Source organism: Colossoma macropomum, unplaced genomic scaffold, assembly GCF_904425465.1.
Source record: "Colossoma macropomum unplaced genomic scaffold, Colossoma_macropomum, whole genome shotgun sequence".
Taxonomy (NCBI): Eukaryota; Metazoa; Chordata; class Actinopteri; order Characiformes; family Serrasalmidae; genus Colossoma; species Colossoma macropomum.
Window position 1 is genome coordinate 40,871,156 of NW_023494784.1, and position 19,074 is coordinate 40,890,229.

The following is a 19,074-nucleotide window of genomic DNA, read 5'->3' on the forward strand; positions in this document are numbered from 1 at the left end:
GTACTAATTGAGATAGTAATAACCTACACTGGTAGAAATAAAGGTTCTGTGCAGGTACATTTTCCATTCATCAAAGTGGTTTTAAGGTTCAGTTGTGTATCTTAAAGCTTTTTTTCCCCAGGGGAAAGATGTGTTTTTGTACCTTTTCATCACCTAATGTTTTAAAACAGAACAATAAAATAAAAAGTCTGGAGACGAGACGGGGTGTGTGGAGTCAGTACAGCTTAGAAAATATAATTTCAATGGATTATATTACAGTTATGTTCCCTGACTAAAGGTACTGAGATGTACCCTTGAGGGTCCCACCCCAGTGACAAGAGGGGGACTGGCCCAGTGGCAGAGTCATACCTTTATTTCTGAGAATGTAAATATGTTGCTGCTGTTGGAACAAAACCTCATATCTCCAAAATGGTAACTTTTCAGGAGAAGGAAAAAACATACTTTACTTTTAATGTAAGTCAGTGGAACCAGACTTTGGGCCGTTTATTTTGGTCCATTCTTTGTGAAATTTACATACAATATAAAGAGCAACAAGCATTTTCAAATTGTGTCAAAAACTGAAAAACAACAAAAATGGAGATACAAGGTTTTCTTCCGACAGCAGCGACATACAAAATCATCACCTATAGGGTTCTTTCTACTGGGAGGTGTTTGTCCCAAACCTTAACAACAAAATATCAACTTGTGAAAATAATACTTCCATTTTTTGCATTTGCTCCAATGTATTTTGAAGATCTTTTTCATTTCTTTCAAAGTGAAGCTAAAAGATTTAATATGATGTAAAATAAGTTAATAATGTATTCGATTTCAAGTAGGAGAGATTTTTGAGAGGATAATAGATATAAGATACAAAGAAAAGAGAAAGTCAAAGTGAATAAAAGGTGTTTACAAAACTGGAGCTCAGAAAATAATTAACAGCTACAGAGAAAATGGGACTCCTAGCAACCACCTGGAAGACTGGTAGACACCAAAACATCAGATAAACAGCACTTAAAGCTTTCATCTCTGAGAAAAATCAAGCTGCTTCAGATCTGAAAACATCCACAGGTGTTTCTGTCCATCCTTCCACTGTGCAAAGACGACTCAGCGCTGTGGGTCTGAAAGGATGTGTAGCTGTCAAGAAGAACCTCACTGAGAAAAGGAGATGGACACCTCAAACAAAGAAGCTGTACAATGGACTGACCACCCCAGAGTCCAGACTCAACACCACTGAGTGTGTTTGGGGTTATTTGGATTGTGAGAAGCAGAAAATGCTAAACCAACGGCTAAGACTGAACTTGTAACTCACTATATATATATATATATATATATATATATATATATATATATTTCTACTTCATGGAAGTTTTCACCATTATTTAAATAAATGAAGGGTGGTCTTTGACTTTTCCCCAGTACTGTTGTTCTGATTAGCTCCCCTAGCTGTGTTGGGTGCTCTTCTGCTTAAAGTTATTCAGGCTACTCTGGTTTTTACTAGCATTTTCATTCATTGTACTAATGTTACACTTAAAAAACTCTTTGCAAATTAAGGCTTATGCAGTGAATTACACAGACTTGGTGCCAAGCTTGTTCATTTCGAACAGGCAGCACTTAGTGCCACTGTGTACATTTATCTTGAATGCCCCAAAGCTCATTAATTTTAATCAAGCATGCTCCAAAAACCTTAATACCCCTTATTATCTTGTCTTTTTACTGAGAGTGGCATGATTATGAGCTAAATATCATTCCCTCCATCTGAAGATGACTCAATTCAGCATCTTATCTCTTTAGTCTCCTTACGAAATGGCTATTTTGCACAAAATCTTTTCTTTCATGGTCCAGCCATAAAGGAGAGATGAAGGAAGACCTAGTGAGCGAGAAATAGCTCATACTTTCCCCTTAACATCACTGAATATAAAAGCTATGAAGCTTCCTCACACCTGCGGCCCTGAATGACCATCTGGAGAAGATCAGGGCCAATGCTTTGATAACAAGCGGGCTCAGAGATGTTTCAAGGAACTGTGTTTAATCATACATTTAACCATTTATCTCTCAAGGCTCTTCTGTGTTCCCAGGCCTTACATCTGAGATGTGAGCTTTACACCAAAAATATGATTTAAACTCTACAGCCTTAGTCTAAAAGTGGCTGCCTGGATGGATCTTGTAATTAACCCCAAAAAAGTATGTAAGATATGCTTTGTAAGTCCACTTTGACCTGTATTTAACCCCTTAAAATCCCACTACAGACACTTCAATGCAAACTGGCAGAGCTATTCTTAGCTTGTAGATGTGAGTAATAAAACTTTAGCCCTGCCGGTGGGCCCTGGCCAATTAAGGGGTTAAACTGAAGCAGTGCAAAGATACTTAATGTTTTACCTTATCAATGTCATTGATTTTTTTAAACAAATATACACTCATTCTGAAATTGATGCCTGCAACATATTCCAAAAAAGTTGGGACGAAGCTTTTTAAGACTAGGAATGTTGAAAAGTTCAAAAAACATCTTAAACAAGTGATGCAATCATGCTTCTGTGCAGGAGCATCCAGCAAAGGCCTAGTCCTCTATGAGCAAGGATGAGTCGAGGCTCACCACTTTGCCAAACATTGTGTCAGAGAATAATCCAACAGTTTAAAAATAACAGTTTTTTCACCAATATCTTCTAGGTTTTTCTTAAATTTGTTCTCGCAAAAGGTCCTAAGATGTGTTCTTAAATTGCAGAATTGCTCTTGAGTGTGTGTAGATTCTGTTCTACGTGAGAATAAATCCCAAATAAATAAACATTGGTGAATATAAGAATGTGTGTGAAAACTGTGTAAGTGGATTTTAAGAAGAAATTTCTTCTTGAGAATGGTTGGTGAATGAGGCCCAACATTCAATAAGCTGTTGCAAGGATTTTAGGTATTTCCTCCTTTACAGTGTGAAACATCATCAAAAGATTCAGGGAATCTGGACACTTTGATAAACCACTGGCAAAAACACTGTTCGTCACTGCATCCACAAATGCAAGTTAACACTGCACTATGTACTACAGGAGCCATATATCAACAATATACACAAATGCACAGTACAAACATGTATTGTGGTCTGAAGAGTCAACCTTTCTGATTGTCTATGGAGAAAATGGACATCATGTTCTTGGTGCTAGATAAGAAATTGACCAAGCTTTGATTGTTACCAGCATAAAATGCAAAATCCAGAGTCTGTCAAGTTATGGGGGGTGTATTAGTGTGTAATCTGTACATCTGTGCAGGCACAATTAACAGTGAACACATTTTGGAGTAACATATGCTGCCTTCCAGATGACGTCTTTTTCAGAGACATCAATGCTTATTTCAACATGACAACGGCAAGCCACATTCTGCACATGTAGCTACAGCATGGCTGCATAATCAGAGAGTGCGGTTGCTAGTCTGGCCTGCCTGCAGTCTAGACCTGTCTCCTGTTGAAAATGTGAGGCATCTACCAGTGTTTTATATCATCTATTTCAGACATTGCTGTAATTTGGACAACATTGCATTCTTACTTCAGTACCAGCTGGTCCACAGCTTCTTGTGCGTAAAAGGCCTCAAGGTGGTACAGACATTGCTCTGGTGTCCATGTTAGGCTAAGGCTAACCTCAAATAACCATCCATTCCTTTATGGCTGCTACCTTGAAAACAAAGTGGGCTACTTCAGATGCAGTGGACTAGACAGCAGAAGGTCTGCTGCTTCTTCATTTTCAATTGAAATGTGATTGAAACAGCCCTGGCTCAGCCACTCAGCTAAAGAGGCTAATGTTAATATAGTTTGCACTGCTTGTACGGCACGTTATCTGTGCTTATTTCTATCATACCTGTATTTAAACCGGTATACCCCCTACTATCATCTACTATTAGACAACTTAACTGAATGCTGTTACATCAGCTAACAAATGCCAGTATTGGCTAGCATTGTGCTGAGTGATTGGGAAAGAGGGAGGGCAGTTTGCTATCTTGGACTCCCCAGGGGTTGACCTCATGATCTCCAGACGATATGGCCAATGCCTGAGTAACAATGCCCTTTGTTTTGATGATGGGCAGTGGACAAGGGGAACACTGCTATTAGCTGAGTGCTGTCTCGGTGACAAGTCCATCACACACAGCACTACCACAGTCTGCTATCATTTTCTAGCCACCCAATCAAGCTCTGACTGTTTCAGCACTATAATCATCAGCATTATGTCACAAAGAACAGCTGCTGCCATTCAGCTATTAGGGATTTTGAAAAGCAGTACCAATTAGTGGAGGCCTCATGAAATATATTCCTCCTTGTGTTTTTAACCATAAAAATTGAGTGTATGAACAATGCTTTGCAGACAAGCACCTCTGCTCTTGTGTGGCAGACAAGCGGGAAAAACATCACCTCATATTTTAGTTGACAGGTGACAATTAAAGGAGAAAACAATACAAGTGTCTTAGAAAAGCGCTGGACCAACAAAAACTGCCAGAACAGCTTCAGTGCCCTTTGGAATAGATCCTACAAGTCTCTGGAACTGTACTAGAGGGATGGAACACCGTTCTTCCAAAAGATATTCCCTTAGTTGGGGTTCTGAAGATGGTGGTGGAGAATGTGGTCTCAAAATGTTCAATTGGGTTGAGACCTGGCAACTTTGAAGGCCAAGCATATAATACGTTATCATTGTCATTCACCATTCAGTAAACAATGCGGTGACCACTCATGCTCTGTGAATGGAGGTGGGGTCATGCTGGAAGAGACCACTTCCAACAAGCTAGGGGTCAAGCATTCACGCCTGTACCGTTTTCTTGGTGTATACCACACATCCAGCATTAGCGAGCAAACAGTTGCTAAGCTGTAGTAGCTATAGTAGGTTTAACCAAAGCAAACAGTAAGTACTCAGGGCAGATCACTACAAACATTCAAAATGCAAAAATGTAAGACCAAGTCCGAGTCAGGTCATGAGCTATTCAAGGGGCAGTCTGAGGCAGTTAAAGTCTGAGTCGCGAGTCAGTTGAGGGTGAGCGTGAGTCAAGTCACAAATCAGTTGAGCGCAAGCTTGAGTCATGTTCAGGGTCAGTTAAGTGTGTGTCTGATTTGAGTCATGAATCAATTAAGGGCAAGTCCGAAATGTGTCACAAGTCAGTTAAGGCTGATTTCGAGTCGAGTCATGAGTCACTTAAGACTGAGTGTATGAGGCGGTCTGAGTTGAATCGTTAGTCAGTTGAGGGTAGGTCTGAGTCAAGTCACAAATCAATTGAGGGTGAGTTCGAGTCATGAGTCAGTTAAAAGCGAGACTAAGTTGATTCATGAGTCAGTTAAGGCCGAGTTGTCATCAGCTTTCTGTAAGTTTGGCATTTACAGTGCTCTTTTACTACAAAAGCCAAAACAGGCTTTGCGAAAATGTCAAAGTATCAAAGGTAAGACATGAATGGACCATACACATTTTCCTGTCCACCATGGCAGCATGTTTTTCGTTTCAATGATCAGGTTTAGGTTTTTTAAGTTTGCTGTGTAGTTTCCCCATCTTTGTACATCTCAGCTGTCTGTTTTTTAACTTATCTAGTTATGTCATTTGCGCAAACATTGGGGAGTGAATGCAGGCTTTATAGTGATGGTGCTGCAGTGCTGGTTTTTTGACCATCAATTTGGTTCAGTATTGTAGATTTATCACGTTTGGTTTTAGCTCACAAACTCTTCTGAAAAGAGCCTTCCTATTCACCTTATTCTTACTCTTATTCAAATTTTCCATTCCACCTTAAATGGTACAGTAGTTACAGGTGGCAGAATTGCAGGACTATTTAAGGTGGAACGGAAAATTCGAATAAGAACCTGGCAAAGTAAACTCCAGCTACGTTTGCCTTCTCAGGGCAAATTTCCAACCTTGACCATGTGTGGCTTTTAGTGGTCTGGTTCTGAGTTTAAGTTCATGCAGTAATGGATGGCAGTGCTGGAGTGTACCTTCATTAAAAACAAAAGCTTTAAGTTTTTGGACACTGTACGTAACTAGACCCATGCGGAACATAGAGCCCACAACCACCTATAAAGTGCCCTAGAACAAAGGCAATACGTGCTACATTACACATAACTGATCGTGTGTTATGTTTCAGGAATGCAGTGGGTTACATTAGGATACCATTTTTTACACTGATGATAAAAAGCAACAGCAGTTAGCAGGAACAAAGCTGATTAGGATGTATGAACTGCCCTTGGTGGATGTCAGGCTGCTCTCCGTCTTTTGTTTTGTTTCGTTCGGTCTCTTTGTTCTCAACACTTAAACTGCCTTTCTCTGTTCACATTATTATATTTCAAAACATTCAAAAGCAAAATTATGGCTTGAGGTTGGAATGACTGATGTGCACTTAAACCGCCAAGCTTGTACGTGTTGTCAGCTTTTTGTTTGAATGTTCCCATCAGCTCTTTCCATTTACGCACTGTTCTGTTCCTGAATGTGCTTGGGTCTCTCACAAGCTTGTCCTCATTGTTTCTGCAGCTGTTTGGCCAGATGTTGTTCAATTTGAATTTGATTTGCACAGACTGATTACAACAAGCATTGACACAAATCATCTCAGAAGCCAGAAAAGGAGTCAAGCAGCTTAAAAGTAACCAAAACTCAGAAAAGGAGCCCATCTACTTGACATTTCTCACTGAAACGCTCTACGTTAAACACATTTCTCAGCAGTTGTAAAGGTTGTTCAGAGTGGTTTGAAGTGAAATGGTTCATTTTTGGAAGCTTCTTGGCTCAGATTTCTTTACTTGTGAACCTACACATGTCTTCTTTTTATATATAATGTTTTTATATGTAATGTTAAAGTTGTTGATGGTAAAATAGTGCTAAATCTGAAATTATTTTGCCTAACAATGCCCTCAAAGTACCTCACAGAAGTATTGCAGTAGTAAGCGGTGTATTCATGATCATTTTTTGTAATAATTTTCTGTGAGGGAGCTTTTAGAGGTAGACGTCTGGTTCCTATCACCACCAATGTGAACAATTTTGACATGGTAGATTTCTTTGTAACGGAGCGGTTCACAACAAACCACTTCGAATGACTTTGTTTACATCTTAATAATTGAATCATGTGGACAGTTTGAAAAATGCAGACAAAATATTTCCCTGTAACTCTGTTATCAGATTAACTAGCACTCTGTGTGAAATGTGACTCTGTGTTGAGCTGCTAGCGAGCAATAAGGGGCAAATGGGAAGAATGAGAACCGTTACGTATATAACTACACAGGGACTTTCCTGTAGTGTAGTGTTAAAGATACACTTTAAAGTAAGTGGACAGTTCCTGTGTAGTTGGTATGTAGGTATTGTGTAATAATGGAGTGGTAATATAGACATTGCTTTGAGGGTAATGCAACATTTTTAATAATTAATGTAATAAAAGTTACATGTTAAGATAAGGGGTCGTCTGCTGTTCTGTCACATTACAGAATGGTTTAAAGTTTAAACAGGTTACAGTGTCACAGCACTAGCAACATAAACACTAGCTAAATGTTAGTAAACTGTCAGATACAGTATAAGTAATGTCTTAATGTACGTTATTACAAACTTCCTTTTACTGCTGGAAAAAGACTTCTGAAAACAATTGCTGTTCCAGTCTGATTACAAATGTAATTACATTTATGTTATTACTGTTACAACTACTAAGATAGTTGTGTAATTTCATGAGACAAAACTAAAGTTGATACACATGTGTAATTACATAAGGTGTACTTCTCTAATCCACCTGTAACAGTGACTAAATCATTAGTAGTTACATTGTTGTTGCATATGTTGTTAACGTGTAACTACACAGTTATTAGAGACACTTAATATAAAGTGGGACCAGTTTTCTTTAGGCTTCATTCAGCCAACTGGCGGGTCTTTCTGCACAGGATGCTGCTGTTGCCTCGGGAGACAGAGAAGGGGCAAAGTGAACAATGCAACACTTATGCAGACAGGAACTGTATCATTTTTCATCGTATTGACTTGGTCACTACCATATCGTCGCTGTCCAAAGAAAAACAAGTGCTTTTGTAACAAAAACATTCTTAACTTTCAATGAAAGTTAATGTAAAGAGATTGTATTCCAAGCAATTTTGGAGCTTTTCTATTGGTTCAATCATAATGAAATTTTCACACAGTGTAAAGGGAAGCTGCTAAACTCAAATTATGCAGAAAACTATAAATTGCAAACAATTGAGTTTTTTTCACACCTCTCCACAAAGACGGCTGTGCTGAGATAAAGCAAACAGCACAACTGCAGCTTTATTGATATCAAACAATTGTGCACAACTACCACAATACTAAAGCAGCATATAACCCTTCTATAAATGTTGACTTGTTTGCTCACATACAAAGATGAAAGAGTTCGCTACCGGTTTTTAAGACATTAAAATACGTAGCTCAACTGACCGACCTCCTCCAAAACATGTTCAAATAGCATTTTATGGCTATTGTGAAAATGGGGCAATGAAACAAACAACTACAAACCTATTTTAAACCTATTTGCCTTATGTTTTGTTCACGGGAAACATACGACACTCTCACTCCCTCATTCTGAGTGCATATTGATAATTATTTGGTACACTTTGGAGCATAGTTAGCTAATAACCATGTCATATTGATACACATTAAATACAACACAGTCGTATGCAAAGCTTGAACAACCCTGGTCAAATCATGTTTTGTTGATTTTCTAAGTGAAAATAAGTGAACCCCTTAACTTTCCAGATTTATTTCATACAAAGGCTTATTATTCAGTAACTACAGGCACTTCAATGCAAACCAATGGAGCTATTCTTAGGTTACGGAAGTGTGTAATAAAACTTTGGGCCCATGGCTTGTTAAGGGGTTAACACACCCCCTACAGGGGAATAACTTTGAAAATGTAGCTTTTTATTTATATCTAATACAAATCAATGCTTGTCTGCAAATTTTAGTGCACAATTTCTATTCTTTTGCTGATTTTATTAGAAAATGTGCAGAAGTGTGTTCACTGTAGAGGATGTGTTCACTTATTTTCAAATGAACAAAATGTGTCATTTGCAAACTTTTGCATGTGATTGTATTTGTACTCTTGTAGTAGATCTCAAAAGGGCCTCATGACCCCCCACCCCCACCCCAAGGGTCATGCCCCAAGATTGAGAACCATGTGCCTAGGTCAAAATTGACTAAGCTCTTCATTCTCATTGGATATTATTAATTTTTAAATGAATGGCATGTCAGTCAAGAATGGATGTCAATGATGATAATGCACCAAGCTGTGTTATGAACAATGTCAGTATGTACTGTGAAAAGTGTAACTTGCCTTTTTACTGTCCTAAATAGACGGTATATATCCAAAATTACCCAGACATCCTTTCTAATTTGTAAATTATTGATGCAGGTGTTCATTTGAGGTGTCACAGCTTGTAGGATCTCCATTCAAAAGCATTGACCAATAGAATGGGACGCTCTGGAGCAGGCACACATGAGTCTAAGGTCACCATGCCTAAGGCTAGAAGGGTATAAACCTGCCAGCTTTGGGCTGTGGAGCAGTGGAACTGTATTCTCTGGAATGATGGAGCTCCATCCAGTACCTTTGGGATGAGTTGGAGATCCAGAACTGATCATCCAACATCAGTACCTGACCTCACTAATGCTCTTCTGGCTGAATGCAATCAAATCTTCACAGCAATGTTCCAACAATTTGTACAAAGCCTTCCTAGAAGAGTAGAGGCTGTTACTGCAGCAAAAAGAGGACAAACTCCCTATTAACACCCTTCATTTCAAAAGAAATGGTGGATGAGCAGGTATCTGCAGACCTTTGGAAATGGTTAGCAAGTGAGTGAGTGAGTTCAACAACCACATAAACACATAACCACACAGGAATTAGATACACACCTAAAATATCCAATGATGAGGATGGCCACCAGTAAGGACCCAAAGGACACGGCGTAGCCCACAGTGTACATGATATGAAGCCTCTCGAAAAAGACTTGCTGTGGACAGAAATAGAGTTTAGTTGGAGAGGATGTTTATATACAGTGGGAATACCTGGCCAGAAACCATTAAAGACGAACACGGTACTGCACTGTGACTTACTCGCTCTCTGTTTGGTCCAGGGGACTTTATGCACTCTGTGTAATTGGCCCATGTCTTATTCAAGCCCTCTCCAAGCACCCAGGAGCTATTGGAGTCACATCGCCTGTAGGCATGGCCTGCAAAACAGCCCACAGTTAGACAACAGAGCACTTGTAAGTGGTGACTTGAGTGGTTTCAAAGAGATATTCATTGAAATGTTCATTAAGGGAATTAAATGTGGTTATTCTATGGCATTTTAAGACTATATATATGATATATATAGCAAACACAAATCCTGCATTTGCAAAAATGGGCCAATCCCATAATCCTAAACTGCTGAGTAACAGTCTTGACTCATTAATATTTACACCCTCAAAATTTACATACACCATCCCACATTCTAGCCCAGCAGGTAATGTGAAGAAGAAAATGGCTGACTATGTGCAGCAATAGGTTCCAAGCCATGAAGGGGATGTGGGCACTTTTAATAACCTTCCCAAGGAACTGAACTGTCAGCGGGCATTGTTGATGTTCATCTTTAAATGAGGCTGAAGTTGGCTTCCTATTCGCCGGCTTCTTAATCCAATGTTCCATTCCACCTTAAACGCTACAGCTTGTACAGGCACCAGAATGTAACTGCGGCACTATTTAAGGTGGAACAGAAACTTCGTCAAACAAGCTGGTGAATAGGAAGCCAACATCGGCTCCCACATCTTTAACATGATCCTGAACAAAGTTTCGGTTTGCTCTGCACATTTTGCTCTGGACAGTTTCTCAAACTTTGGATAATACTGACCCTGTTTGACCCTGAAGAGACGGAGGGGCGGCTCCACTTTTTTTAGCATCACAACCCCAACCACAACTTATAAGAAGCAGCCATGCTGTGTGATTTTATTCACTTTTTGACATTTAAAGCCCGAACATCTAAAATTGTGAGTTTAATAGTGAGCTACAACTTTAATTTACTTTGTGTTGTTGTCGGGAAAAGTGAGTAGCTAGTATAGGTAACGTTATCTACTAGCAAGCTCCAAGTAACTAGCATAGCTAACTGAATAGTATGATGACCGAGCTTATTTACACAAGGGTTCGTTTTATTTGTCTGCCTGTGTCTATTTTGACATGTTGCTTCTTTGTGAGCCATTGCGGTGCCTCACTGTAAACCAGCCAATCAGAGCAGAGTTCATTAGTTTATTCCTGAGCCCCTTCAAAAAAGAGAAGACAGCCTGTTTCATTCTAGGGCCAAATCATAGGGTCTTAAATGGGTGTGTAAAACCACATCTGGGCATTTTTCAACCTGACCAAATCACACCTTCCATGTAGACATTAGAGAATAATTTAAAAGACTGACTAAATGCATTCTGTGGCATCTTTCAATGGTAAATATAAAATGTGCCATAACATAATTAAAATGTGCAGCAGTGTGGTGTCTGTAGAGAATGTATACTTAAAATATCATTTGACCAGAGCACCAACATTTTGCATTTCACTGTAAATTAATTTATTTATACATTTCACTAGTTTGATTGTAATGAAGGACGGGTTGAGGCAAGATGTACACATGCGGTGAGTTTATCACCGTCCAAACTGACAGAGGGTTTTCAAGTTCAAACTGAAATAGAAATTTGGAACAAAAATGAACAAGAGGAGCTACAAACAAAACACAGGTGAGGGACTTGACGAGGGGGTGGAGCTAAGCTAAGATGGACACAAAAGCTGGAACCAGAGCCTGGCCTGGGGCAAGTGATAATTATTGAAAACTTCTCGATTTTTCAAAAGAGATTTAAAATTTTCAGTAGTGTACAGAACAAAACCTCTATTCACTTTTGTTGTTTCCTGACATAATTTGAAAACACTGTGTGAACACTTTGTAATGAATGGACCAAGAGAAATGATACAGAACAAAATCTTGTTCCATTCAAAGTTAAGAATGTTTTTTTCTTCTCCTGAAAAGTGGTACAAGGTTTTGATCTGACAGCGACGGCATACAGAGTCGTATGCAAAAGTTTGGGCACCCTATCAAATACTGTTTTATTGATTTTCTAAGTGAAAATAAGTGGATATATCCTCTACAGAGAGCACGTTTCTGCACATTTTAATGCACAATTACTGTTTATTTGCTGAATTTCACATAGAGGGAAAAAATACAACATAAAATGCGGCCTGTGCAAAAGTTATGGCAGAGTTTCATTTTTTTCAGTATGGTAAACTCAGCAAATAAGAAATTGTGTGCTAAAATTTGCAGAAAAATGCCAACAAGTGGTCTTATTCAAAATTTGAAATGGTCAAAATTAGAACTCCACAGTTTGATTATAATTCCAACTTAACAGCGGTCATACCTGCATGGTTGAAATCGTAGATGTATCTGGGACAGGGCACTTTGATCAGAGTTCCAGGGTACCCCTGCGGCCAGCAGATTAGACCATCCCACTCTGGAGGACACTCGTCCACTGTTTCCAAAATGAAAAAAAGAAAAAGCATCAATGATTGAATTTAAACTCAATCAAACTCACTGAATTGAAATGTTTATTATGCATGAGGTCTTAATTACTAATTATGACTGTACTGCAATGTAAATCATGGAACTGCTGGTAAAAGGGCTTCATCAAGGTCACATTTTACACCTCGGCTGGACTGAGAATAGTCCACCAGCCACAAATATCCAGCCAACAGCGTCCTGTGACCACTGATGAAGGACTAGAGGATGACCAACACAAACTGTGCAGCAGCAGATGAGCTACTGTCTCTGACTTTACATCTACAAGGTGAACTGACAAGGTAGGAGTGTCTGATAGAGTGGACAGTGAGTGGACACAGTGTTTGAAAACTCCAGCAGCACTGCTGTGTCTGATCCACTCAGGGTAAAAGGGGGCTAACAAAGTATGCAGAGAAACAGATGGACTACAGTACCTGCTCTGTGGTATGCAGACATGGACTACAGTCTGTAAAGTGAGTTTCATTTTACTAATCATAAGATTTAAGCTGTGTCACATTGTCAGCATTATGTCACTGTGATAAACACTAAGTTAAAGTCAGTCGCTATAACGCACTTTTAATTCACCCAGAAAAGCATGAGGACAACCCAACTTATGTCAACTTGATATCACAATTGAATAAAAGCAGCCTTAATGACAGACGACACCTCTTAAACTAAGCTTTTATGAATGTTTATGTACATCAGTAGGTTGTGAGCTCGATCTCTGGTGAAGCTACAGCCATCTGTAGCCGGGAGTCCAAGAGAGCACAATTAACCTCGCTCTCTGGGTGGGTAGGATGGCCCCCACTTCTCCCCCCACCACTCAATGCAATGCTATTCAGCGGAGGCGTCTGTTAGCTGACGTAACAGAACTGGCAGTTGGCACGTTCGGCTGTCCAATGATGTTGCGTTAGCGGCAGCTCGAAAAGATGCGATGGCTTCACAGGTCTCTGAGGAAGCCTGTTCTAGCCTTCGCCCTTCTTGCGCTGGTGGTATCACCTGAGTAGTGGGTGGAATTAGACACAACTAAATTGGGGAGAAAATTGGGGAAAAATCCACCCCCCTTCCAAAAAAAAAAGGTTTCTGTATGTTTAAGTCTCGTGTCATGACAAGCTTATGTCCGATGCAGTGTAGCCTTATGAACACTGCAGTACAATAAAGCGTTACCAGATCTACTCACAGCAGTTTGCAGCTTCAATAGAATACACTACAGTGTTACCGTACTACTTGACTTGAACATTTAGGCTTAATATCTACATTTGCTAATGTTATATCTGTGCTTTACCCTCCAAATCAGTGACACAGTAATGGACATGAAATAGGATCACTGATCTCCCCCCCCCACCCCCCCCAAACACACACACACACACACACACACACACACACCCTCTCAGGCTCCTCTGGTCCTGATTCTTTTGTTCCATCCTCAAGCTTTTTTGGCATTTTTACCATCCAAGTACTTTTGTTTGTCTTAGTCTTTTTTCTGCATTGTTATTTCTTCTGTGTTGTTTCTTTTGAAGGCTGTATGAGCCCCTAACAGACAAGCAAAGAAAATTGTTGCTATTTGAGTTAAAAATGAAAGACAATTTTTTTGGACCTTTTGTTTTCAGAGCTTTCATTTTAGGAGAACATTGGTAACTGTAAAGTCCAAAAGTTTTAAAAAGATTCGGGACAGTCTGTGAAATACTAATAAAAGCAGAAAGTGTTGGAGATGTATCAAATTGAAAACAGCATACACACACAAACACACACACAGATACATATGTCTGTGTGTGTATATATATATATATATATATATATATATATATATATATATATATATATATATATATATATATATATATATATATATACATATATATCGCTGTTGTCAGAACAAAAACTCGCATCTCCAAAATGGTAACTCTACAGGAGAAGGAAAAAACCTACTTTACTTCAATGTAAGTCAATGGAGCCAGCAAGTCATTTTGGGCCGTTTCTTTTGGTCCATTGATCATAATTTACAAACAGTGTAAAGGGCAACAGGTATTTTTAAATAATGTCAAAACCTGAAAAACAACAAAAATGGAAATACATGGTTTTCTTCCGATAGAAGCGAGATATATATATATATATATATTTTAAAAGAGGTTAAATATTTCCTAGAACAATACATCTGATTGAAGAACCACTTAGGAGCCTTTCATTTTAAGAGTAGTTAGCTGAGGTGCTTTCAGTCTTAAAAATAAAGCAGGAATACCAGAGAAGAACCACTTTTTGTTCCCTGAAGAACCCTGCTTGAGTGTGACGAACCTTTGTTTAAGAACCTCCACATAATATAACGGTTCTACACCTATTACAGATTTTTCCCAAAACGGAACATCCAAGCGAAGAACCATTTAGCAACCTTTATTTTCAGGAGCGTATGTAGTAAAAGGAGACATTCCTTTCATTCTAAAAATGAAGGTTCCTTTGAGTGATACAAGAGAAGAACCACTTTTGGTTCTCTAACAAACCTTTCAATAGATGTTACTTTAAAGAACCTTTCTTTGGAAATGACATTTTAAAGAGTGAAGATCCTTCTTAAAGAACCATCACATAATGAAAAGGTTCTACATGATCAATTTATGAACCTTTATTTTTAGTAGTGTGCTTATCTGAAGGGGTTGGACATTGCTTTCACTCTCAAAAGTAAAGGTTCCTTGGTGCAAACCAACCACAAACCATTTTGTTCCCTAAAGAACCTTTCAACAGATGGTTCTTTAACCCCTTAAAATCCCAGGCTTATTACATACTAAGGCTTATTATTAAGTAACTACACGGACATCAATGCAAACTGGTTGAGCTATTCTTAGGTTATAGAAGTGTATAACAAAACTTTGGGCCCTGGCCATTTAAAGGGTTAAATATTTCAATATAAACCGATCAGGCATAACATTATGACCATCTCCTTGTTTCTACACTCATTGTCCATTTTATCAGCTCCACTTACTATATAGGTGCACTTTGTAGTTCTACAGTTACAGACTGTAGTCCAGCTGAGTGGATCAGACACAGCAGTGCTGCTGGACTTTTTAAACACCTCAGTGTCACTGCTGGACTGAGAATAGTCCACCAACCAAAAATATCCAGCCAACAGCGTCCTGTGGGCAGCGTCCTGTGACCACTGATGAAGGACTAGAGGATGACCAACACAAACTGTTTAGCAGCAGATGAGCTATCGTCTCTGACTTTACATCTACAAGGTGGACTGACAAGGTAGGAGTGTCTAATAGAGTGGACAGTGAGTGGACACAGTGTTTAGAAACTCCAGCAGCACTGCTGTGTCTGATCCACTCATACCAGCGCAACACACACTAACACACCACCACCACGGCAGTGTTACTGCAGTGCTGAGAATGATCCACCACCCAAATAATTCCTGCTCTGTGAGGGTCCATGGGGGTCCTGACCACTGAAGAACAGGGTAAAAGGGGGCTAACAAAGTATGCAGAGAAACAGATGGACTACAGTCTGTAACTGTAGAACTACAAAGTGCACCTATATAGTAAGTGGAGCTGATAAAATGGACAATGAGTGTAGAAACAAGGAGGTGGTCATAATGTTTTGCCTGATCGGTGTAGTAATCCTCTGGACAAGACTACAATTACATGTTTGAACAGGTCATCTGTAACCTGTAACGGAATACATTTCTAAAGCAACCCTCCCAACTCCGATCGTAGCTGATGCTCTTTGTCACATTGTTGATTTTGCTTTTCCAGGCCCAATTTACCAGCTCTGGTTCTGAACTGAATGCTGCTCTTCCAGCATCCTAATAGAGCGTGTTTACTGTCCTTTTCATAGACTGCTCTTGATGTTAATTTATGCATACACATGAAAGTCATGTTAGTTTATGCATAGAGACTTCAAAGGCAAACATGCAAGGCAGATGCGTGATGTCATTGGGTTGATGACTCAATAAAAGAACTCAACATTGACAAAGCCAAATAATACTACCCATACAGCAACTGAACCACCTGCAACTAGAGGCGCCACATTGTCATATACAGAAAGTTTGAACAATGTCAAATGATGTTTCTTTTTATTTTCGAAGTGAAAATAAGTTAACACATCCTCTACAGAGAACACACCGAAATTTGTCAAATGTTGTTGCACAATTGTTCGCTGAGTTAAGCATATTGGAAAAACACAAGATGTGCCATAACTTTTGCACAAGCCACATTTTATGTTCTAATATGATAGATATAAGCAAATAAGTTAGTGTCTATTAAAATATGCAGAACTGTGTACTTATTTCCAAATCTCTGAAATGAAGAGATACAGTTCATCCTGCTTTTTGGAAATGGTGAAATAAACAGGGGCAGGTCAGCCCCCCATTATTCTGCTTTCAAAACAGACCATGACCTTGACTGCACATGTTCTACATCCCCCACATTATGCATAAAACGAGTGGGAGGACTTCATTCCAAGCAGACTCAATAGTTCACACACTACAGTAACACGAACCAAGCTACTCTATTGTCCTCTGATGTTCTTATTGAATTGAAAATCATTACAAAGACTAGACTTGCATATTTATTTACTAGTCAAAATGCATCAAAATCATACTGTACACTGTAAGAAATAAAGGTTCTGTGCATGTACAGTTTTCTTTCATCAAGGTACAAACAATGTAAATGTTCCCTCAAAGGTATAACAGTGGTTTTAAGGTCCAATTGTGTTTTTTTCCCCAGGGTTAATGTGTGTTTTAGTACCTTTTCACAAGCCAATGTTTTAAAACAGAACAATAAAAAAAGACCTGGAGTCAGTATAACTTAAAGATATATATAATTTCAAGGGAACACGGTCCAATCTGTCCCCTATGTAACGTTGCTGAAGATGTACCCTTGAGGGTAGCACCCCAGTGACAGTATGGTACCTTTTTTCTGAGAGTGTACTGTTTAAAAGTCAGAGAGCCTTATTTATTCAATTTCCACTCAAAGTACAAGTTATTTATTCCTCAGGAAATGCTTCTGAGGAGAGATTAGATATAATCAAATCAAATCATGTTTGTCACATCGCATTTACACAGGTGATAAGGTGAGTGAAAATCTTAGGTGCATAGCCCCCTTATAGTACTTACATACACAGAAAAAATACATAAGAAAAAAATATATCGCTGCTGTCTGAACAAAACCTTGTATCTCCATTTTTGCTCTTTACATTGTGTGTAAATTTCATGATGAATGGACCAAAAGGAATGGCCCAAAATGACGTGGAAAAAAGTCTGGTTCCATTGACTTACATTAAAAGTAAAGTATGTTTTTTCCTTTTCCTGTAAAGTTACCATTTTGGAGATACAAGGTTTTGTTCCAACAGCAGAGATATATGTATATGTACACATTAGACTCTAAAAATATACATATATACACAATATACCCATTAATATACACCAGTATTGCACTATTTCCAATGTACAGTTGTTGTAACAGTAATATTATGAAATAAGAGCTATGATATGTACAAGTGTACACATTTCCATATGAGCAATTACTGAGTCTGAGGTAGATAAATGAGATGCAGGGTATATATATATATATATATATATATATATATATTCCAGATTATAGACTGGAAACTGGAGATCAAAAATTCTTTATATCCTAGAGAAAATGGAATAAACAACCACCTGGAAAACCTTGTGGACCACCAAAACTACCCTCATCAGGTAAACAGCACTTAACGTTTTATCTTTGAAAACGAGATCCACTCTTGCTTCAGATCTGAAAAAATCCATGTTTCTTTCCATCTACTGTTCTATTTTATTAAGATTTTGACTGATTATGTTGAAATAATGATTTCTGTCCATCCTTCCACTGTGAGAAGACAACTCAACACTATTGGTCTGAAAGGATGTGTAGCTGTCAAGCTGTTCTTACTGAAACAAAGAAGTGAAACAAAGAAGCTGCTGTTGTTCTCAGAACAGTGGACTGACCACCCCAGAGTCCAGATCTCAACATCACTGAATGTGTTTGGATTACTTGGATTATGAGAGGCAGAAAGTACAACCAACTTCTAAGACTAAACTTTGGAGATGTGGAAAAATATCCCTGCAGATTTCTTTGAGAAACTGAAAGTGAGTCTCCTGAAAAGAGCGGAAGCTGTAATAAAGACTAAGGCCCAATCCATTTCTTATTTTTATACCTACCCCTTGTTTTCGAGTGTCACCTTGCCCTTCGGAACTGAGTTACAGGGGTAGTGGTTGAAATCTTCCTCTATGAAATGGGACCCTCAAATAAAAAGAACATTACTTCATTAACAGCTACTAGCGGTAGCCAGTCTGCAGTAATAGAGGTTCAGGTCCTCACTGCTGGGCTTTAGCTACATTTAAGGCATCATATGCCTTCAAAGATGGGGGCAATTATTTATTATGGCCCACCCTTAATTCTTCAGTGATATGAAGCTGAAGTCAAATCTTCGCCAGCTTCTTGTTCAAAATCTCCTGTTCCACCTTAAATGGTGGAACCATTAACCATTTAAGGTGGAATGGGAAATTTAGCTAGCTAACCACCAAGACATCAGCATATTACTAGCGATTTTTTATGCTGTTATGTTATGAAGAAAAGGACCATAATACATTGA

General features: G+C 38.8%; 1 protein-coding gene across 1 annotated transcript in view; it reads right to left on the reverse strand.

Annotated features, from left to right (window-relative positions):
* Positions 1–19,074, reverse strand: part of pth2ra (parathyroid hormone 2 receptor a) — a 102,522-nt gene that overhangs the window by 71,333 nt on the left and 12,115 nt on the right. Inside the window, exons 2-4 of the mRNA XM_036574447.1 lie at positions 12,338–12,448; positions 10,013–10,138; positions 9,822–9,915 (exon numbers count right to left, since the gene is read on the reverse strand). Of these exons, the coding sequence (XP_036430340.1) occupies positions 9,822–9,915; positions 10,013–10,138; positions 12,338–12,448 (331 nt within the window). The remainder of the gene's footprint in view (positions 1–9,821; positions 9,916–10,012; positions 10,139–12,337; positions 12,449–19,074) is intronic.